At 38.8% G+C, this 22,184-nt stretch overlaps 1 protein-coding gene across 3 annotated transcripts in view; it reads right to left on the bottom strand.

Moving 5' to 3' along the window:
* Nucleotides 1–2,187: 2,187 nt before the first annotated feature.
* The window catches only part of myh11a (myosin, heavy chain 11a, smooth muscle), a 37,716-nt gene continuing 17,719 nt past the window's right edge, over nt 2,188–22,184 (bottom strand). For 2 of the 3 annotated variants that reach the window (XM_079841053.1, XM_079841054.1), the window contains 36 exons: nt 21,879–21,971; nt 21,725–21,788; nt 21,543–21,641; nt 21,264–21,407; nt 21,087–21,182; nt 19,627–19,745; nt 19,346–19,498; nt 19,080–19,253; nt 18,653–18,826; nt 18,105–18,219; nt 17,694–17,887; nt 17,477–17,598; nt 16,002–16,071; nt 15,750–15,910; nt 15,561–15,669; nt 15,260–15,391; nt 14,968–15,174; nt 14,699–14,836; nt 14,483–14,606; nt 14,190–14,361; nt 13,867–14,079; nt 13,613–13,757; nt 13,319–13,525; nt 13,097–13,201; nt 12,819–12,971; nt 12,483–12,731; nt 12,163–12,375; nt 11,856–12,068; nt 11,614–11,775; nt 11,393–11,521; nt 9,705–9,793; nt 9,312–9,435; nt 8,884–9,092; nt 7,869–7,977; nt 7,571–7,743; nt 2,188–3,401 (listed from right to left, as the gene is read on the bottom strand). In XM_079841053.1, coding sequence (XP_079697179.1) covers nt 3,257–3,401; nt 7,571–7,743; nt 7,869–7,977; nt 8,884–9,092; nt 9,312–9,435; nt 9,705–9,793; nt 11,393–11,521; nt 11,614–11,775; nt 11,856–12,068; nt 12,163–12,375; nt 12,483–12,731; nt 12,819–12,971; nt 13,097–13,201; nt 13,319–13,525; nt 13,613–13,757; nt 13,867–14,079; nt 14,190–14,361; nt 14,483–14,606; nt 14,699–14,836; nt 14,968–15,174; nt 15,260–15,391; nt 15,561–15,669; nt 15,750–15,910; nt 16,002–16,071; nt 17,477–17,598; nt 17,694–17,887; nt 18,105–18,219; nt 18,653–18,826; nt 19,080–19,253; nt 19,346–19,498; nt 19,627–19,745; nt 21,087–21,182; nt 21,264–21,407; nt 21,543–21,641; nt 21,725–21,788; nt 21,879–21,971 — 5,298 coding nt within the window. In that variant the 3' untranslated portion in view covers nt 2,188–3,256. Of the gene's footprint in view, nt 3,402–7,232; nt 7,381–7,570; nt 7,744–7,868; nt 7,978–8,883; nt 9,093–9,311; nt 9,436–9,704; nt 9,794–11,392; nt 11,522–11,613; nt 11,776–11,855; nt 12,069–12,162; nt 12,376–12,482; nt 12,732–12,818; nt 12,972–13,096; nt 13,202–13,318; nt 13,526–13,612; nt 13,758–13,866; nt 14,080–14,189; nt 14,362–14,482; nt 14,607–14,698; nt 14,837–14,967; nt 15,175–15,259; nt 15,392–15,560; nt 15,670–15,749; nt 15,911–16,001; nt 16,072–17,476; nt 17,599–17,693; nt 17,888–18,104; nt 18,220–18,652; nt 18,827–19,079; nt 19,254–19,345; nt 19,499–19,626; nt 19,746–21,086; nt 21,183–21,263; nt 21,408–21,542; nt 21,642–21,724; nt 21,789–21,878; nt 21,972–22,184 lie in introns of those variants that run through there. The other variant, XM_079841055.1, reaches the window with a different exon arrangement.

Raw genomic sequence — 22,184 nt, 5'->3', positions numbered from 1 at the left:
GAAGAATGAGCAACAACTGTCTGTATTCAGTAACAGCCTGTGGAGAAACTTTTTTTGAATGAATGTGTTGATTTAGAAGAACAGCAAAGAAATTAAGTAAATAAATTCTTCCCTCTTGCGGCCAAGAGAAGCATTGAAATTATGCAGCGGCAAATTTGTTGACAAAAAGGTCAAGGCTGTTTTGGAACACTAGCTTACTACTTATGAATACTGCATACTGCCTACTATTTGTTTTTTTTTTACCCCCAAAAATGAAAATCAGCCCATGATTTACTCACCCTCAAGTCATCCTAGGTGAATATGACATTCTTCTTTCAGACGAATAAAATCAGAGTTTTATTAAAAATGTCCTGGCTCTTTCAAGCATTATAATGGCAGTGAATGTTGCTCCGTTTTTTGAAGTCCATAAAAGTGCATCTATCCATCATATAACTGCTCCACACGGTTCCGGAAAAAAAGTAGTGCCTCTCGCAGTTCAAAATGCTTACGTCTGACAACATTGCACACCAGTTACATTTTTCCGACCTGGTGGAAGCTAGATATTTTACTTTATAAAGTTTTAAATATGGATATTTTTCGTACACAAATGCATCGCTTCGCTTCAGAAGGCCTTTATTAACCCCCCGGAGCCATGTGGAGCAGTTATATGATGGATAGATGCACCTTTATGGACTTCATAAACGAGACAACAATTCACTGCCATTATAAAGCTGGGAAGAGCCAGGACATTTTTAATAAAACTCTGATTTTATTTGTCTGAAAGAAGAATGTCATATACACCTAGGATGACTTGAGGGTGAGTAAATCATGGGCTAATTTTCATTTTTGTGTGAACTATCCCTTTAAAGGTGCAGTGTGTGGTATTTATGAGGATTAACAGAAATTCAATATAATATACATAATTATGTTTTCAGTGTTTGTTTTGGTGTATAAAGGCCTTACATAATGAACCGTTACCTTAAAATGAGCCATTTCCAGTGAAGTAGGCGCTTTGCGCCGTCATGTTTCTACAGTAGCCCTAAACGGACAAACTGCTCTACAGAGGGACATCTTTGTCCTGTGTCGGCCACCGTAGCTTCTCTATGTGCTTCGAAAGAGAGGGGTGAGCGGTGGGCGGTTTCGACTCACTAAAACTTAAATAGTTGTAATTCAAGAATGCTTTGGAATATAGAGCTAAGTTTGGTTTTGTTTTAAAGAAGACACTAAAAAAGTAATGGGAGTTTAAATTTGCTGTAAATTAAATGCATTGTACTAAATATTTTTATTTTATACAAAATATATATTTTACAAAATGTTTTTTTACTATAAAATCACTATAAAATCAAAGCCATACGTCTTTGTTTTCTAAATTTTAAGAAGAAATGAAATTTTCATTCTTCCAAAAATAGCCACTGGGTGTCACCCACATTCCACTTAATTTTTTTTCAATCCAATGTAACAAATTAATACATTTCACAAATAATACAAATATCACTTCTATCACAAAATATGGAATCTTGAAACTCCTTTCCACCATTGTTTTTTTTTTTTAATTAGAAAATGTTTTGATTATAAAGTAGTTAAAATATTTTTTTTAATATGAAACCTGACACCGCCCACTAGGCCCTAGGGGGAGGAGTCCTAAAAGGATTTAGAGTACCGCTTCCATGGTAACGCCATATCCAATTTCAAAACGGTTTACACAGGATGAATTTTAAGTTTGTAATCTTTTGAATGATACCTAATTTATGATGATTACTAAAATATGTGATATGAAAAGGCTGATAAATAAAAAGAGCATCAAGTGTCCCACTAGCGGTGACAGTTAAATAATAAGTGAAATTCTAGGCATCATTCAATAAACACTTCAAACTGTTCTATGTATACAGAAAATGTGCAATATGCACAGTATAAATACTGTACAATTTACTGCAGAAATACTATGTTAGTACACTAGCCAGTTTTCGGCCAATAATGTACCACTTGTATCCTTCTACTTTGTAGGTTTTGTTAATAATAGCACCCATTGTTTCGAGAAACACCTGTTGGCAAATAATGATTTTAATCCAGTGTCATGTCATACATGTCATATTAGCATTTGAACATATGTTAGTAAGTTTTATTTAAAGATTGGGGTACTTTAGCCTTGATAGTGTCAGTAATTATTGCAATTTGGCATGTAAAAAAAACAAACAGAGATTTTTCTTTCAGAATTTATTTCATGTGCATGTGGTTTCACAAATGAATAGATAAAAGTAGATAAAGTGAATAAATCCATTGACATATCATTCCCATATCATTCCCAATGTACTGTCGATTGTGCCAAGTGAAATTATTGGAAAAATAAAACTTTATATATATATTTATATAATTTCAAAGTTCTTTTACAGGCATTGTCTGTCAAAAATCATCTATATGACAGGATGGATTTGGACTGCTTTCATTTCAAATATTGAAATATCTGTAGGAGAATGAAAAAACTATATTTGTCTGATAAAATTTTTTGTTTTATATATATAATACTTTTAGCAAACATTCAGAGGGAACATAAAATGCTTTAAAAAATTACAGTTTTTCAAGGTACCTGACTGTATGATAAATGTTAAAGAGGTAACATTTAGCAAAAACATTACGATTTATAATTATGCTTCTGGCACAACACACACCTTCATTGATAAATACAGGATGTGTAAAGCGGATCGTTTTAATATTGGAAAAAAATCTGTCAAAGTATCATTCAGAATTGCACTGTAAATTGTATTGGAAAATTCCATTTTGTTGCTAACTAGTCTGAGTTGTATGTATGGCAGGAATATATACCAAATAAACGAGAAAGTGCAGTATATTCAGGGACAATTGCAGCACAAAACAGTGAACAGCCATTTACCCGCAGTTGAGACATAAAAACACAGATGGTCTTTTACCCAAGATCTGAGTGAGGGTAAATATAAGGTTTTTGGACCACCATGTTTTATTCAGATGTTTAAGAATAATAATAATAAAAAAAGAATACAGAGTCTCATGGTGCTATACTGGAATATGAGCGTATTTTCAACCACAGAGGTCAATGTAAAAATTGGGGGGTGTGGTAAATGATATAACAACAATTAAAACGATATTAAATCATGACTGGCCAAATGCCTGGTCAAACAGCAGTGCTTTGTTGCAGTCAAACGAAACATAGTTATGATCTAAATAATGACCTTTGTAAAAGAAAGTTGTGGTTCTTTGATAAGAAGATATTAATACCATGTTTGGACAGCATGGTAAGAGGCATTTATTCATTAGATTTGGTTCCGTTGTAGTCACTCTGCATGTCCGCATCATCCTCTGCAGCATCAGAGCTGTCAATCATTCCCCGTCTGACGCTACCACCTGTGCGCCTTGGTGTGCTGCTGAAGGATGATGGTTCATTGCCTCGCCTGAAATGTTATAACAAATATTAGCATCAAAACACAAAACACTTTCAATGTAGGTTGCTTGGTACCTGGTATATTTAACTTTCTCAAACTATTTGAACCAAGGAACCCATTTCATAATCCCAAATTGTTCACAAAGCCCACAAAAAATGAATGTGATTGCAATTATTTTATTTATTGCAGAAGTGTGATCTACAGCAATCGTACATGACTCCCAACACGCTCAATTTGTCTTACAGCCTTAAAATATACACTGCCCGGCCAAAGAAAAATGCAGCTGTGCATCTGAAATACACAGTATATAATGCACTGTATAGGCAATAATATAGCCACAAGCATCCTTCACAGTGGAAAGTGGCATCAGACATCCGTTAAGATTTGTTAGCGGTTAAAGGCAGCGTTAAAACCTCATTTGTAAACCTGTAAACAGGCTAAATGAGGTTGGTTCAGAAAACTGAACCATGCTTTGAGAGGGAAGAGGGAAATATGGTCCACTATGTTAGTCTGATAAATATTAACATGAAGACTCTGCAAGAATGAGGATTTAGATTAGGATTTTGAGTTGAGACCATTAATCATAAGCATTGATAAACAATTAACACCTGATACATAGTATACGTTTATAATTATAAAATAGATCCTTCTGGTCATGGATGCTGATTGGTCAATAAATTGTTTATGTTGTGCAAGTAATCCATATAAATTGAGCGGTTTAATCCAGGGACGATCGCTTTATATGATGAACAGATTTAACTCTCATCCATCCCTCGGGTTATTTTGACCCGAAATTAATTTTTGAAAAAAATTAAAGGCCCACTGAAGTGCCTTGAAACCTGCAGCACTATTCAATTTGTTGACATAATTTCCCCCGAAACAGCTCCAGCTGTAAACAGCTCCTCCCCTTTTTTAAATCAGCAAATAGCGTTTTGTTGCGATCACAGTTTGACTAGAGCCTTTCTGTTTGGTAAAGCCACAGTTTCCTCCTCATCTCTAACAGTTTACCATCATAATCTCCTCCTTTGAAATACAGCATTCTGTGCAGAATTCAAATGAGTCTGATATATTTAGTTGTCTGTGCCGACTCGCGCATAAGATCCGCTCTGTGCTCGTATCTCCGGACCGGAGCAGACTGTGTGTGTGTGCGCTGCCGTGGTGCGCGTGAAACTAACGTGAAACCAGACTTCATTCGCCTGAACTGAAAGCATATTTCACACTGTCTGAATCGTTTCCTATCGCATATATAGTGCGCTATGTGCCATTCACCATGTAGAAAATAGTAAATGTGTGAACAACTGACCGATTTCAGCTGCAGCTTCAGTGTCTATTTATAGTGTAGGGGACGGGACACTTCAGATTCTAGAGAGCATTTGATTGGACAGAAGATGTGATGAGAAGCTGAAGTCTGCAGAGATGTCATAAAAATCTGGGATCCATTTTAGTGGAAGTGAAAGACTGTACGTTTTGAATGCTTATATCTCCTACATGCTAATTTTGGCATTGTTTTGGAACACACCAGCTTATTCCTAACCCTAAGGCTAACATGGTAATACTAAAAGTTAAACAAATTCAGGGGGCCTTTAAAAATTTGAGTGTTCATCGGAGTGGTCCAAGACCTTATAGGACTTTTGTCACACTCAAACACACAAACACCAAGAAGACTGGATTTGAGAATTTTATGTGGTTGAAATAAAAAAAACTAAAACAAATCAGTCCCTTGTGGGTCAATTTAACCCCCTTAGGAATGAATCGAATGCGATGAATGCTTCAGTATACATAGAAAAACCAACAAAGTTAAAAATGAAACTAACATTTTTTTTTAAAGTGTCTACATGTGTGTCTGAATGCATACTGAAGAGATAAACTCGAGAACTGACTTTAGGGCCCAGCGGAACAGCTAATTTGTTCCATATAGAGCTATGATGCTGCGTTCACACCAAACGCGAATTGAGCGTCAGGCGCGAGTGATTTCAATGTTAAGTCAATGGAAAGGCGCGTTGACGCGCGTCTGGAGGTCCCGCGGCGCGGAAGGCGCGTTACGCGCGGCGCGAAGGACGCGAATCCGCTTCATTCGCGCGTCCAGTTCGCGCGAATGGCGCGAATTGGACGCGAATTGAGCGTCTTGCGCGATACGCGCGTTACACGCGAATGGTGCTTTTGTGCATTCACGCGTTTGAAGCGAATTCGCGTCTGACGCCCGAGTTGAAAAATTTGAACTTTGGCGTCAATTCGCGCCGCGTTAACCAATCAGGAGCCTGCTCGCTGCTGTCACGTGGTAAAGTGACGTGTATGAGAAACCCTGCATAAATTAAAAACAGTACTATTGTGTCACAAAATGTAGTTTTAAGACGTTTTCAGGTGGGAATTCAGTTGTTTAAAGCTCAAATCTGTTGTTTATTTATAAAGAGAGCGCCTATTTTAAAAAAATAATCTTGTGTTTTTGGAGTTGTGAGATCCAGGCGATCACCGGGCAATCACTGCTCATAACCCCGGCGAAGGCAGCCTTTCCTCGGCCAGTCTTTCTGGCGTCTGCCGCTGGCTCTGATGTCCTGTAGTGGTTCGTTTTGTGTAGATCTAACGGCCGAGCTTTGCTCTCATGAATCTATAATTTGTTGTCTGCCAAATCGTTTTGACTGAAGGCAAAGAGAAGTTTAATAACTTTATATTTTTAGGATATTTAAATATACATGTACTGAAGATGATGTAGGAGTTGCCTGGACCACATTTGTGTGGCTATTAATGCTTAATATATATGTTTAATGAAAATGAAAAGAGGCAGAGTGGTGTTTTATGACATATTTCTCCTGGAGTGCCTTGAACGCGCGTCAATTTCGCTTCAAACGCTCGATTTCTACGCGCGTCCAATTCTCTGCTGACGCGCGAATGCATTCAAAATGTACGCGCGTGAAACTAGACGCGGTAGACGCGATTTTGACGCTCAATTCGCGTTTGGTGTGAACGCAGCATAAGGCCATCTAGTGGAAAGAGTCATGAAATATCATGATATATAATTTTTTTCCCCACAAGAGGTCGGCAGAGATACCCAATGTGAGATATTCTGAGCTGAATTAAAGGGTTTGTTCACCCAAAAATGAAAATTCTGTCATCATTTACTCACCCTCAAGTTGTTCCAAACCTGTATACATTTCTTTGTTCTGCTGAACACAAAGGAAGATATTTGGAAGAATGTTTGTAACCAAGCAGATAGAGCAACCATTGACTACCATAGTAGGGGAAAAAATACTATGGTAGTCAATGGTTGCTCTATCTGCTTTATTACAAACATTCTTCCAAATATTTTATTTTGTGTTCAGCAGAACAAAGAAACTCATACAGGTTTTGAGCATCATGAGAGTGAGTAAATTACGACAGAATTTTCATTTTTGGGTGAATTATCTCACAAAACAGGGTTATGCATGAATTATTTTGAATTAAAGTTGAAAGAATGTGAAGAGTGTGCTTAAATTATATTATTTATTGATCAAATCTAGTAATTTAAAGGTAAATAAAATAAAAAAGAATAAAACATCTCCAAAAAATTGCATTAAGATATATAAAAAAATATAAAAATGAAATGACATTTCGGGCTTCGGGTCATTTTGACCCACGAGGGACTGATTTGTTACAGAGAGCGAGTGACGGATAAATGTTAATTTATTCCCATATAAACATCAACGCTCAAATGTGCTTGCTTGACGTGCAAAAACAAAAAAGAGAAAAAAAATGCAGTTTTATTAAAAACACATTTGTGTTTTGAAGATGAACGTTATGGGTTTGGAACTAACTTATCCATTTTTGCCTAAACAGTCTTACGTGTGCAACTCTGTGATTGTTAAAAGATATGTAATAAACCATATTTCACTCTTGCAGGCAAGAAATATATTTGTGACAAGTAAAAGGAAAGATATGTGAAGAGTACATCTTCTGTGTCAACTTTTGAGCACAGAGGTACCTGCATAGTCACTGTGTGGGTTCAGGATTGCCTCTGCAACAGAGATAGACAATCTTCGGTTTGCAGCTTATAAAAGGAAGGGATTTGGGCTGTGCTAACAAGCGCTGAGAATTTGCTCAAAGCTTTGTCTAAAAGTGTATTCATTACCCAAAGGTTTCACTACTTTCTGATGTGCTTAAACACTTTGACGTTAGACGCCATGTCTTTAGAGTGCTCTACGTACCTGAGTTTGCTCTTGAGGGAAGTGACCTCACGGCTCATGGCATCATTGGCCTCTGTAGCCTCATCTAGCTCTCTCTGAAGCTTCCTGCGGGCCGCAGTGATTCGCTGGGACTCCTCCTCGCTCTCTTCCAACTGCCTCTTCAGCTGTTTGACACGAGCATTCGCCTTATCCGCCTGTGAAAAAGAAACTCTTTTCAGGCCAAACGCACACTACATTGCAATCTAGTTATAAGATCATTTTCGTTTTGACTAAGTATGATCCCTAAATGTTCTGGGAAAAGAGCTGCTGTATGGTTAACCTGGTCTTTGTATTGCTCTGCTTGTTTTCGTTCATCCTCCACTTGGGTCATAAACTCCTTCAGTTTCTTCTCCTTCTGGCGAACTGCCTTTGCTGTGGTCTGCTTATCTCTGCATTAGAAATAAATAAAAAAATCTGTTTTCAACCAAAGATGTCACATCTGCAATCCTCTGTGATATATAATCTTCCTGAGATCTACGTTCAAAAGTTTGGGGTTGGTAGGATTTCATGTTTTTGAAAAAAGTCTCTAATGCTTACCAAGGCAGCATTTATTTTGATAAAAAATACATTAAAAAACAGTAATGTTGTGATATATAACTGTTTTTATTGCAATGTATTTTAAAATGCAATTTATTCCTGTGATGCTAAGCTGAATTTTCATTATTACTTCAGTCTTCAGTCACACAATCCTTCAGAAATCATTCCAATATGCTGCTCAAGAAACATATCTTATCATTATCAATGTTGAAAACAGTTTTGCTGCTTAATATTTTTGTGGAAACGGTAATCATTTTTTTTCAGGACTGAATATTAATAGCAAGTTCAAAATGTTTTATTTAATGTAAATTTTTTTAATAAACAGTATTTCTTTCATAAATATCTTACTGATGGTAGTATATGAGTATATGACTTGGTGGTTAAAGTATTTTATGTTTATATGAAGGGTAGTATAATGAAGTATAAAATATAATATAATACTTAATATAAAAGGCTTTTTGTATATCATTGTACTGATGTCTAAAGTATTAAAACATTATCTGGAAAACATTTACATTAAACCCATATTTTTTAAACCCCAGTATCACAATATTAGAGACATTTTAAATACAATTAAAATTGTATAGGACTTTACAGAAAATAACAGCACAACCATTACACACATATACAAGCAATTTATGAATGAGGGAGAGGTGAAGATATTTTTTCCCTCACAAAAACAATATGGTGAAATCTTTTTAATTTTTCTCCAGCTCCCCCTTGCCACTTCTTGGAGAGCTTTAGAATAAATGACTTGCCTGCTCTCCAGCTCAAGTTGCTCCTCCAATTGTGCCACCTTGGCCTCAAGAGCCGTAATTGAGGACTTAAATTTGGATTTAACTTGGTTCTCCATCTCCTGGAGTTTAGCTTTCAGCTCTTTATTCTGTCTCTCCATCAACTGTCTGGCGCTCTCGTTCTTTTGGGATGTGGTGCGTTCGGCCTGGAGCTCGATGGTAAGCTGGTCAACCTGAAGGATGCAGAAAACAGCTGAGCAAATGACACGGTTTTCCTACAAATTACAAAGTTCTGCCTCCATAATGGCATTTCCATTGATGAGTGTGTTTATGGTTGCACATTGTACAACTTAATTTAATATGTGATTTATTACGTTTTGAAATCAAAATGTATCATGCTTTTCTTAAAATCTGTCACTGATGTTCATGGCTCCATAATATAACACATGTACCTGCTGGGCACTCTTCCTCAGCCTGTCATTAAGCATCTCCATATTGCCCTGTTCCTCCTCCAGCTCTTCCTCCAGCTGTTGAATCTTCGCTTCTAGCCGTCTCTTCTCGTCAGACAGCGCAGACCTTTGAGGTTCAGTCAAGCCACATATTATATCAGAATGTGCTTGGAGCACACTTTTGCCATAATGTTTTGGTGGTACACAAACTTTGCTGGTATGCCTAAAAAATCTAGCACTAGACTCTGTTCCCATGCAAACAGTCACACTAAAGTATGTCTACCATTAATTGTAACAGTGAACCACATGTTCCAACGGAAGTCAATATATCAGAGGATAATAATGAATTCCACAGGATTAGAATATCGCTATGATATTTCATGTTGTCATACTCACTTTCCAGATGCGTTGCTGGCCAACTCATCAGCCAGTTCATCTCTCTCAGCTTCAGCTTGCTTTTTAGCCCTCTCAGCTGCAGCCAAGTCCTACATTTAAAGAATTTAACTGAATTCTTCAATAATCAAGGCGAGACGATCATGCAAATCACTTCAGCTGAACCCCTGAAACTTAATTATATACTTTAAAATACCCCTTGAGATTTTAGGTAATGCCAGCATTCCAATAAATAAAATGATATACACTCACCTAAAGGATTATTAGGAACACCATACTTATCCTGTGTTTGACCCCCTTTCGCCTTCAGAACTGCCTTAATTCTACGTGGCATTGATTCAACAAGGTGCTGAAAGCATTCTTTAGAAATGTTGGCCCATATTGATAGGATAGCATCTTGCAGTTGATGGAGATCTGTGGGATGCACATCCAGGGCATGAAGCTCCCGTTCCACCACATCCCAAAGATGCTCTATTTGGTTGAGATCTGGTGACTGTGGGGGCCATTTTAGTACAGTGAACTCATTGTCATGTTCAAGAAACCAATTTGAAATGATTCGAACTTTGTGACATGGTGCATTATCCTGCTGGAAGTAGCCATCAGAGGATGGGTACATGGTGGTCATAAAGGGATGGACATGGTCAGAAACAATGCTCAGGTAGGCCGTGACATTTAAACGATGCCCAATTGGCACTAAGGGGCCTAAAGTGTGCCAAGAAAACATCCCCCACACCATCACACCACCACCACCAGCCTGCACAGTGGTAACAAGGCATGATGGATCCATGTTTTCATTCTGTTTACGCCAAATTCTGACTCTACCATCTGAATGTCTCAACAGAAATAGAGATTCATCAGACCAGGCAACATTTTTCCAGTCTTCAACTGTACAATTTTGGTGAGCTTGTGCAAATTGTAGCCTCTTTTTCCTATTTGTAATGGAGATGAGTGGTACCCGGTGGAGTCTTGCTGTTGTAGCCCATCCGCCTCAAGGTTGTGCGTGTTGTGGCTTCACAAATGCTTTGCTGCATACCTCTGTTGTAACGGGTGGCTATTTCAGTCAAAGTTGCTCTTCTATCAGCTTGAATCAGTCGGCCCATTCTCCTCTGACCTCTAGCATCAACAAGGCATTTTCGCCCACAGGACTGCCGCATACTGGATGTTTTTCCCTTTTCACACCATTCTTTGTAAACCCTAGAAATGGTTGTGCGTAAAAATCCCAGTAACTGAGCAGATTGTGAAATACTCAGACCGGCCCGTCTGGCACCAACAACCATGCCAAGCTCCAAATTGCTTAAATCACCTTTCTTTCCCATTCTGACATTCAGTTTGGAGTTCAGGAGATTGTCTTGACCAGGACCACACCCCTAAATGCATTGAAGCAACTGCCATGTGATTGGTTGATTAGATAACTGCATTAATGAGAAATTGAACAGGTGTTCCTAATAATCCTTTAGGTGAGTGTATACTATTTCTGTATTTGCATTTCCATCACAATCAAACCTCCTGAAGTTCCATCATGAACCCATAGGGGTTTGTGGGCCCTTGGTTGGGAAACTCTGAACTTAGCCTATTCAAATAACCCAGAATTGTATTCGTTTGGAAATAATACATTAGTTGGAATAAAAAATCTCCATACGTACCACTTTTCAGACAAATTGGTTAAGTGTGTTATTTACAATAAGCCTCACCTCTTGCATCTGTAGAAGTTCAGCCTCCAAAGTCTTGGCCTTCCTCTCGTTCTCTTTTGCACTGGATAAAACTTCCTCCCTGGCAGCTCGAGCATCATCAAGCTCTCTTTGGAAGTCCTTCATTTGAGCCTAAGGTATACACACCAAAGTAATTACTAAAAACTATTACATTTATAATTAGAGTTCAATAAATTCACCCATTCACAAAATTTCGTTTTCACCTGGAGCTTGCGGAGCTGCTTGATCGCCTCGTCTCGACCCTTGTTAGATGTCTCAATCTGGCCCTCAAGGTCCTTTACGTCTCCCTCCAGCTTCTTCTTGGAAGCAGCTATTGCAGTCCTTTGCTTGCGCTCATCTTCAAGTTCAGTTTCCAGCTCACGCACCTGTTGGTAAAGATGTTTGTTTAAACCCTTATACACATTGATGTGGATGTCACAGTCTGAGCAAAGAAGAGGAACTGCACCTGTTTGACCAACTGCCTCTTCTTCTCCTCCCCTTGCTCATCTCTGCCCTGGAGATCTCGCTCAAACTGGGCCTTTAGAGCCTGCATGTTGACCTCTAGACGCAATTTTGCATCCTCTGCAGCCTGTAATTCATCCTCCAGCTCTTCCAACTGAGTCTTCATCTCTTCTACCTGAGCCTCCAGGCCACGTTTTGACTTCTCAAGCTCATGCACCTAAAATTAGAACATTTGTTTGATTGAAATTTCTGATCTCAATGGAAGGTTTGTTTATGATTGATTTGTTTAATGGTTTACACTTTGAACTTACGCTCTTGCCCACATCATCTTTGGAGCTGACCAGATCCTCCATTTCAGCACGTAGGGCTTTGTTGGCTCTCTCGAGTTCCTCACGGCCTTCTTGAGCTTCTTCGAGAGCTCTAGCTAAAGACAGAGCCTTGGTCTCCTTCTCTCTGGCCTCAGCCTCTGCACGATCTCGCTCATCTGCATACTTATTAGAGATGCTCTTCTCTTCAGCAAGCATCTGAAAGGAAACGGTAGAAGTGAAGATATGTCCACACCCAATGGCAAAACATGAACTTACTGATTAAGTAGACATATTGAATAATATTTTAAGAAATAATTAGAAACCTGATCAAACTTCTTCTGTTTCTTCTCAAGATTGGACACCAGCTGTCTCTGGTTGTCCAAGTCCATCAGTGTGTCCTCAAGCTCCTGTTGCAGTCTGTTCTTGGTCTTCTCAAGTTTGTCATAGGCTGCTGCCTTCTCCTCAAACTGAGTATTGGATGCCTCTAGGTCTCTCTGCAGCCGCTTCTTGCCCTCCTCTAAAAGTTCTACATTACCTGACGTCTCTTCCAGCTTCTTCTTGAAGTCAGAGAGCTGTGGACGCAAAGGATATTCAAATGGTAAATATTGAGGTGTGAATGGAAAAAGACCACAGATCATTTATCTTATCGCTAACCTTACCTGAATGTTCAATGTCGAGACATGTCTCTCCACGTTCCTCTTTGCTTCTGCTTCCTCCTCAAGCTGCTCCTGTAGGGCATTGCGCTCATCCTCCATTTGTCGTAGTTTGGTAGAGAATTGGAGCTTTTGTCTCGTCTCTTCAGCCAGCAACTCCTAAAACATCAAAATCCAAAATCCAAGTTAGCCAACAACAAACCCTTTTCACATTGATAAATTAAGCTTAAATGTTCTGGTTTGAAGCTATAAATAAAAAAACACGCCATTAACATAGCACATACCTGTGTATCTTGGACTTGAGAACTCAAACTTGCCACATCCTTGCTAAGCTTTATGTTCTTCCCCTCTGCTTCGTTAAGAAGGTTGGTAACACTCTCCAGTTCCACCTGTCAGGGCAAGAACCACATGATAAACACACTGTGTTTGTTCTAAAAACTAACAAACATTTTGTAGGTTCTCCCAACAGCAACATATCTAATAATACATCATCCACCATCACTCACAGTGGTTTTTGAGACCCGATCAACTAGCTCAGTTTTCTGCCTCTCGCTGTCATTGAAACGAGACTGCAGTTCAACAAGCTGTCCTTCCACCTTCTTCCTCTTGTTTTCAACTTCCTGTTTGCCCTGAGCAAGAGAACGGATCTCCACATGGAGTTCTGATGTCTCCTTATCCAGAGCTTGCTTGGATTTCTCCAGGTTTACCTTCACCTAAGAAGCATTTTGTATATATTTTACATAAGCACTTAAGAGTTCTTCAGAAAGTTAAACATGTCAACAGAAGATGGGGTGGCCTACCCTCTTGGACTGCTCCAGCTGCTCTGTAAGCTCCTCCAAAGCTTGGGTATGTTTCTGTCTCATCTCTTGCACCTGAGCCTCGTGGACACGGCTCTCGTCCTCCATGGCTCTCTTCAAAAGGGTCACCTCCTGCTCACGTTTGGCCCTGAAAAAATGACGACCAGGTCAATGATGTCCAGTAAACCTTCCCTCAATGTGTAATATATTAAATCAATATATTTCAGATTAAAATGCAATTCATCATATCCAGACACCTGAGCTCTTGCTGAGTAGCTGTGGTGTCTAATGTGTCCTCCAGCTCTGATTTGAGAGCTTCAAGCTCTTCTCCTAAGTCTCTTTTGGTCTTTTCAGCCTTATTCCGGGCAATCCGCTCTGATTCTAGGTCCTCCTGAAGATCTGAGATGTGTCCCTCAAGCTCCCTGATCTTCTTCAATGCATTGTTTTTCTGAGCTGTCTCGTCCTCCAGTCTGATGTAAATGAAAATAGACTACAAAAGTTACTATAGGTTTGTAAAATATGACATGAAAATACCTCCTTAACTTTTATTTTTATTTTAAATAGCTTAAGATCTGTATACCGTGCCAGTGCAGCCTGAAGCTCCTCTTCTTTCTTAGCAAGCTGGGCTTTCAGATCAGCGATCTGAGCTTGAAGTTCAGCAATCTGCTCCTGAAGGTCATTTGATTCACCCTCCAACTTCCTCTTGGCTTTTTCCAGCTCCTGCCGAGATTTCTCCTCTTTTTTCAAACGCACTACAGATTACAAAAACAAATAATTTCACTTATAACTGAATCATTTAGTAATCAGACATTAATGTGATTGATCTCCAGACAAACATTATCCTTATGTATCAAAAATGAATGATGGACAAACCCTCCAGTTCTGAGATCATTGACTCATGCTTATTCTTCAGCTTTGTCAGGTTTTTTGATTTTTCTTCTTCTTCAGCAAGGTTTGAGCTATAATCGGCTACCCTTTCTTCTAGGATCTTCCTCTCCTGCAAACAGAGTATTTACAATTGAGTACACTTATATTTACACCACCACCAAAATATGCCATCTTAAAAAAAGAAATTTGTTGAAATCAAACCTTCAGCAATTTGTTGTTATGGTCATCCATCACCAGGATATCATCCTCTAACTTCTTGATCTTGGCATCACATGTAACCTTCTCCAGTTGCAGCTTCTGACGAGCATCCTCTTCCTCTTCAAGATGTTCCTCAAGATCCTTAGAACATTCATTGAAAGACAAGAGAGAGTCATGGACTAAATGGTAGAGTTTGAAGATATCTAAGGATGGAATTCGAACAAGTACTGGTTGACTGTGAATTTAAAAAAAAACAATAAATGATAACATACTCTGATCTGATCGTGCATTTTCTTCTTTTCCATTTGTAGGGCTGCGCCACGATCCTCCTCTTCCTCCAACCTGGCCTCCATCTCATGCAAGATCTCCTCAAGTTCTTGTTTCTTGGAAGCTAACCGTACTCTCATTTCCTCCGCCTCTGCATAGAGCTCCGTCTCAGCTTGCAACTTCTCCTGGAGCTGGTTCCTTTCTTCCATAAGCTGCAGATGGAAGGATTATATTGTTTGTAATCAGTGTTTAATGAATTGCCATTAAATGCAGGACAACGTTAGAATGTCAGCATACCTGCGTGTGTTTCACTGCGATGTCTTTTAGATCTGTTTCATATTTTTGTGCAGATTCTTTGGCCCTTTGGAGCTCCTCCTCCTTCAGACCCATCTCCTCCTCTTGGCGTGTCACCTGCAGGAGAGGCTTTACCTGTGGGCATCGATGGAAATGTGTTTAGATGTAACGGAGACAACAAGTGTTCCCAAGGAATTGCTAGAACCAAATTGTTAGCATGTTAGCACCATGTTCAACCAGTTGTGTCACAGAAATATAAACTATGCTTTTAGTCACATTTTTAAATAGACCAGAAATGTCTCACTTTGGTGAAGAGTCTCCACCATTGCCAGTTCCTGAGTTTCAGATAAGCAGCACAGTTCCTCTGGATCACCTTCATAGCTGTCAGCTGTTGCTGCCTCTTAGCAAAGGCTCTACACACGGTTTTAAATAAGAATAACTCAAATTGCATATTACGGTTTTGAAAAATACTATATTTGTAAACTCTACTCACTTTCTAGCTAGGAATCCCCTGGCCTGTGCCTGGAAGGCAATGATTATGACCGTAATCTTTAGATCACGCTCCTCTTCCAGCTGGGCCAGGACTCCAGTGCGGAAGAAGATTTTGCTCTGACCAATACGGTACAGGTTTGGGTCCAGGTCCAGGTGCTTGATCTAAAGAAAGGTTTAGATATAAGAAAAAAGCTTTTACATTATTATTGTTGTATAATGCTCTTTGACAAGATGTCATTGTATAATATCTTACCATCAGACAGCAGGCCTGCTTGCCATCCATGAAGCCCTTTGGAATAGCGTTAGCTGCCAAGATCTCATATCTGTATGTCAAGGTAAAATAAAGAGAACCTGTATCATGAAATATATTTGCCACAACATAAATATTACTTATATAGAGTGGTGCATGTATGACGTCACTTTCTAGGCAAACAGACAGTAAGCATCACACTGGTTCGTTTGACAAAACCCTAATAGGATTTTCCATAGGCTTTTGAATTAATCGCAAAAAACAAGCTCTGTGATCAGCATAAGTTTGTTTTATCAAGATAATTGTCACAGATAAACACAACTTTTATGAATTTTGAAGCCGAAATGCAGCTGACAGAAGTAAAAAGCTAAAGGTAGGCCATAAACGAACCACGGTCCCACGATTTCAACTTCCCCACCACTAAGCTTCTGACAACTCTTTCAGTTTTTATCTAAAAACATTTTCCCAGAAAGTTTGACTTAGAATAGTTTATAAGAGCATAATTATAAGTTCGGCATGATGGCGATTAATCTCCTCGACAGCCTCTTAAGTCCTATTTAGCCACTTGTTAGCAACAGCCTTTTTCAAGACACGTAACGGCTTTAAAAAAAATCACGAGTGGGGTAATACTGATGTATTTTATGTCGAAGAATAAAACGTGAAAGTGTTATGAGCTTGTGTTCACCACAGACTTTATTTCAGCCATTTAACCAAAATCCCATTCAGAAAACCCATTGATTCGGGACAATGGAACCAGAAGTGCAAAAATGCTAACTTGCGTTTTGGCCTACAAAGTGATTTCATACCTGCACCACTCTATTGGACTGAAAAAATCTGAATCCAGGTAGGGACGTATTTTTCACTTTTTGAATTTTGTGAATCTTGAAATATGATTCTAGTGCTGTGCTTCTCAAACACATTTTGTATGTCTCCTTCATCGGACACCCAATTCACCGCTGCAACTGAAATCGCGTACTGTCTGAGTAGGTACTACATTGGAATTCGCTCTATATTGGAATCTACGCTCTATATAGTATGAATATGGGTATGAAATTTGGATGTAATATGTCCTCCATGTTGTTACTGTCACATGACCTACCAGCGTTAGTTGCGTTGCTTCACTTCCATTCATAAATCTCCTCCCATGGCATAACCGGGATAGTAAAGTGTCCAACAAATGCGCACTTCAAATTTTCGGCAGAAGTAGTGGGTCATCTGGGGACTTTGTGCCTACTATGTATTCAGACACACATTTTTTTTGGTGTACTGTTTTTTGCATACTATAGAGTAGGGAAGTATTTGATTTCAGATGCAGCACAAGTCTATGAGCTGGTGAGTTGAGTCAGGCGTATTAGACGAGGGAGACATCCAAAATGTGCAGGATATTATATACTGTTTTTACACTTGATATGCAGTTAGGTAAAGTCAATAAGTCTCACTAAATGAAAAGCTCCATATAAAATAATGAAGCTACCCACCGCTGCCGGAACTCTTGGAAGACAATTCTGTTGGGGAATCCTTGGCGGCAGATACGAATACCTTCTAGCACACCATTACATCTCAACTGTTCAAGCACCAGGTGGGCATCCAGCTTTCCTGCCTGAAGGTGAAATGTACCTTTAACATGGACTTCAACACAACTACTTTGACATCATTGGTACCACCAATTTGAACATGTATGCAATAGTGACTTACCCGTTTCTCATGATTGGGGATAATGCAACGGACAAAGTTTGGCTGCGTGTTGTGCAGTGTGGTCATTAGCTTAGCCAGAGACTCTTTGTAAAGCTGACCCACAGTACGGAACATGCCCTTCTTGGTCTTAGAGGCACTAGGTGCAAAGCTGTCTGACATCTTGGCAATGGTTTCCAATCCAACCACTCGGTCAGCTGAGAAACAGAAAATATAGAAGATATCAGACATTATTCTTATCTCAGTTATACTTGGCGATATTCTGCTTTGATTAACAAAAGCAAAAAAGGTGAGAACATGTACACCAATCATTCAGTGGTCGCAATTGACTGGTTTGCAACACTTTTGATCAACTGTACATGTAGTTTTTAGACAGTTTATGAGATATAAGAAGCATGTATTGTTCATACTAACCATCCTTCCACAGATCTTGCATAAATGGATTGGAGGAATTATTCAGCAGTGTTGTAACATTGTCATTTAAAGGGTCCATGTTCTTGGTCAACCATGATGTAGCATTGTAGTCCACCTAATTGAGAAAAAGTAGGTTTGGGTCATAATATTCAATACAGAGGGAAGAATTCACTTAGAATTAACTGTGCCCAATGTTGCACTGTCAGCATTTTTTAACATTATACAATAAAAGTAAAATTCAAGCTAGACATTATTTGCATTGCATAATTCCTAAATCCGTTCTGAGTGCCTCAATCTATAATGAGCATAATTGAGTTGTGGTTGCACTGACAATGACTTGATGTACAGTAAATACGCTGCAGTGCATTAAGCCTAGTTAAGCACGATTGCGACTGCTCAGTCATTGAGGCATGGGTTAAATGCTGCATATAAAAGTGGTGCAACTGTGTAGTGAATTTGACCCAGAGTCTGTATTCCTTGGGTTATTAATCTCTGGACCACAATATTGTCCACATGTAAGTCAGTAAATATATATATGCTGAACTCACCCGTCCAGCATAGTGAAGCACAGAGAATTCCGTCTTGTCCTTCAGTTGCTTAGGTTTAGCAAACTTAGTATGATTAACATGAGTGTTGGAAAGTTTCTCCACAAAAGAGACATCTGTTGCCTTTGGAAACCAACACTCTTCATCCAACAGAGCCAGGATGCCTGGAGGATTGTTCTGTGGAGGAGTTTCAGTAACAGTGAGTGAGTGACATTACATACTGTAAAAATAAGACACCATCACTTCAGCCTAAAGAATTTGATGCAAGACTTCCACCAAAAGAATGCCCGTTACAGCCATTACGCCAAACCGATTAAATGAAAAAACAATGGCCACCTTTACAAATTTCTGCTGGAAGCAGTTGGTTCAGTTCAATACTGCAGAATAAGCATCATTCTGTTCCTGCAAATCAACACACACAAAAACTTACCGGCCTTTCAATAAGCTCAATGCAAGGTTGCAAATCTAGCCCAAAGTCGATGAAGTTCCATTCGATGCCTTCACGCTGGTACTCCTCCTGCTCCAGGATGAACATGGTGTGGTTGAACAGCTGCTGAAGCTTCTCGTTGGTGTAGTTGATGCAGAGCTGCTCAAAGGAATTGTCCTAAAGGAGAAATACAGTATATGCCATTTGCTCTAACACTTCACAGATGTTGTTCACCAAATTTAGTTCTTTCCATTTAATTTTTTCCAAACCTCGAAGATCTCAAAGCCAGCAATGTCCAAGATCCCAAGGAAAGAGGCACCCTGACGTTTTGTCTTGTCCAGTGCCTTATTAACTCTTAGAAGGATCCAACGGAACAAACGTTCATACATAGCTTTAGCTAAGGCTTCAGTGGCAAAATCAGCCTGAAAAGGAAAAAAAAAACATCTTATTGATAGTACTGTACGTCCTTCCATAATGACAATCGTGCAGTTTTCCAGTTTTGTTACAGATCTGTGCAACATCACAGCACAACTATAAACTTTCTCTTCACCTGTTCTTTGGTTTGGGCCTTCTGCACAACCTCACGACCCACTTTAATACGTGGCGTCAGAATGGCTCTTGTGAAGTCCGTCACATTAATGCCTTGGAGATGGCAAACTTTCTGGGCAGCTAAGAATGAGACACATTTCAAAGGTCATTTTGGTCTGTAATCAATTGTTGAAAATGTATTTTCTCGCTGAGCAAAACTTTTCTCTATTGGCCGGACATTTTGGTCACCTGAGCAAAAACATTCTTTACCTGTACAGCGTATGTAAACTCGTTTCATCATGCAGTTATAACTTTTAACTGTAATGTGCCATTTCTATTTTATTTAACCATTGATGTAACTTAGTGATATATTAAATAACAAAAAAAAAAAAAAACCCCAGCTAATTCACAAGTCACTAAATTAAGCACATTTTACAGTTCTGTTAACTGTAGTCTTCTTTACCAAGAAATACTATTAAAATCTCCCCCAGGACAGTTCAATTCTTTATAATATAATGTAATATTATATAATATACAAAAAATTAAGCAGTTACACTGAGATGGTTCTTAATGTGTTTTTGTACAGTCATGTATTGGCGACAGGCAGCATTAAACCATCAATATTAAATGTTTGTTTATTGCTTAAGAATTTCCAAGATTTTCTATATCAGGGGTTTTCAAACGTTTTAATGGCAAGGATCCCTAAACAATCCCCTTGTGAGATCAATTCTTTATTAGGCTTACACTATAATACAATTATAATAGCCTATAATATAATTTTTTTTTAAAAACTAATGGAAGTATTTAAACTGATAGTATATTATATCAGTTTAAAAGCTTCAATTTGTAAAAAACAAAAAACTAACTGAAGTAATTAAAATGGATCTAATAGCTAAATATGTTCAAGGGATCATGTGAACTCTTTTATAGTTGTTATCTAAACATCACTGAAACCCAAACCACACACATCTATTTAAACTGATGTGTGTTACTTTGGTGTTTAGAGTTTGCACGCTACACTTGAGGTGGGTGTAACTAAATGTCTGTTTTGTTATCGTGCTGTGTCCATCATCAGTTATTTCCACCACTTAATCAAGCCACTCTTCTTTAAACATGATGATGTTTTATTCCACGTCTTTGCGTTTCTCGCTGCCTCTCATTTTGAGCTATTTGGACCGCAAACACGACTCACTGCTGGGTGCTCACACGTGACATCATTGTCTTTCTATGAAACCTGTAAACTGCATCCACCGGTTCTAACACGATAGCGGTACTAACTCTATAGCGGTAGAACAGAGCACTGCAATTATTTCTCATTTAAACTACAATCAAACGGATTTCTCCCCACATTTCGCGTCCGTGTCTATCGTCTGCACGGCATTTTATTCTTTCTACGCGGCCGTGGCATCACAATTGTCTGTAATGTTGAATCATATTAGCCTGAGATGTCTTTCATTTGATATTTTCCCAAAATTGTCTGACCTGTGTTGTCCGGCATGGTAGCCTGTTCCTGGTTTCTCTCTTTCTTGAACTCAATGTTACCCAACTGCAGCACAGTTGAGACTACTTTGAGGACATCTGACAAAAAGAAATAACTTTTCTCAGAATTGATTCCTTTTTGTAAAAGACACCATGTGTATATTTTATTGCATTTGATACCTGTTCTTTCTTCAACAGTGAAGCCCATGATATCCATGGCCTCCATGGTTTCATCATACATCTCATCATCCTGGTTGCCTGGAACCTGAACATGGCCAGCCGGGAGGAAACGGTACTTGTTGAAGTTTTCGAGCAAAAGCTCCTCTGCCAATAGAGAATAAAAATCGTATGACATATCCCAGCAAGAGCGCCATTGATGTAAGAACATTTCAAAACCACTTTGCATTTAGAAATCTTAGTATGTCAGTCATTAGGTAAAGATCCGAAAATTGCCTTTACCGCGTAATTTGTCCTTTGTTCCAGCTAACATGTAGTAGAAGATGTGGAAGGCTCTTTCTGTTTTTGCTTGTCTGATACAGCGAGATTTCTCCAACAGATCTGAAGTGGTTTGGACATTAAGGTTAAACTTATTGATCTGTATCTGTGTATATGGCCTATATATATGAAGTCTTAAAGGATACAGGTCTCTATGTTGGCTCCAACTATGAAACCGGTCACATCAAAGTTAATGCGGATGAATTTGCCCTGTGAAGAAAAGATTTTGAAACCATACATCAGTTACAGTTTTGGTCGCTCTAGTTACATCTGCTTACATATTTTAATTAGCAAACTTACGAATCGGGAAGAGTTGTCATTCTTGATGGTCTTGGCATTACCGAAGGCCTCTAGAATTGGATTGGCCTGCAGTAGTTGCTTTTCTAGCTCTCCCTGCAGTACCAAGGTTAGAACGTAATGAGAACCATTCCATAGAAAACAAGTCAAGGAGGAAAAAAGGAGAAGGGGAGATTGGAAGATTAGAATGAAAAAAACTAACAAAAGAAGGAAAGGCTCTCCTTTAGAGTATACAATGCAATATTTAATTATAAATGTTTGGCAGGCAAAAAATGAGCAAACTATTTCTTCAAAGTCCTGAAGGAATAC

This window comes from Gobio gobio, assembly GCF_949357685.1.
Source record: "Gobio gobio genome assembly, chromosome: 17".
NCBI classification, from domain to species: Eukaryota; Metazoa; Chordata; class Actinopteri; order Cypriniformes; family Gobionidae; genus Gobio; species Gobio gobio.
The sequence above is the reverse complement of the archived record's forward strand: the minus strand, read 5'-3'. Positions and strand labels throughout refer to the sequence as shown.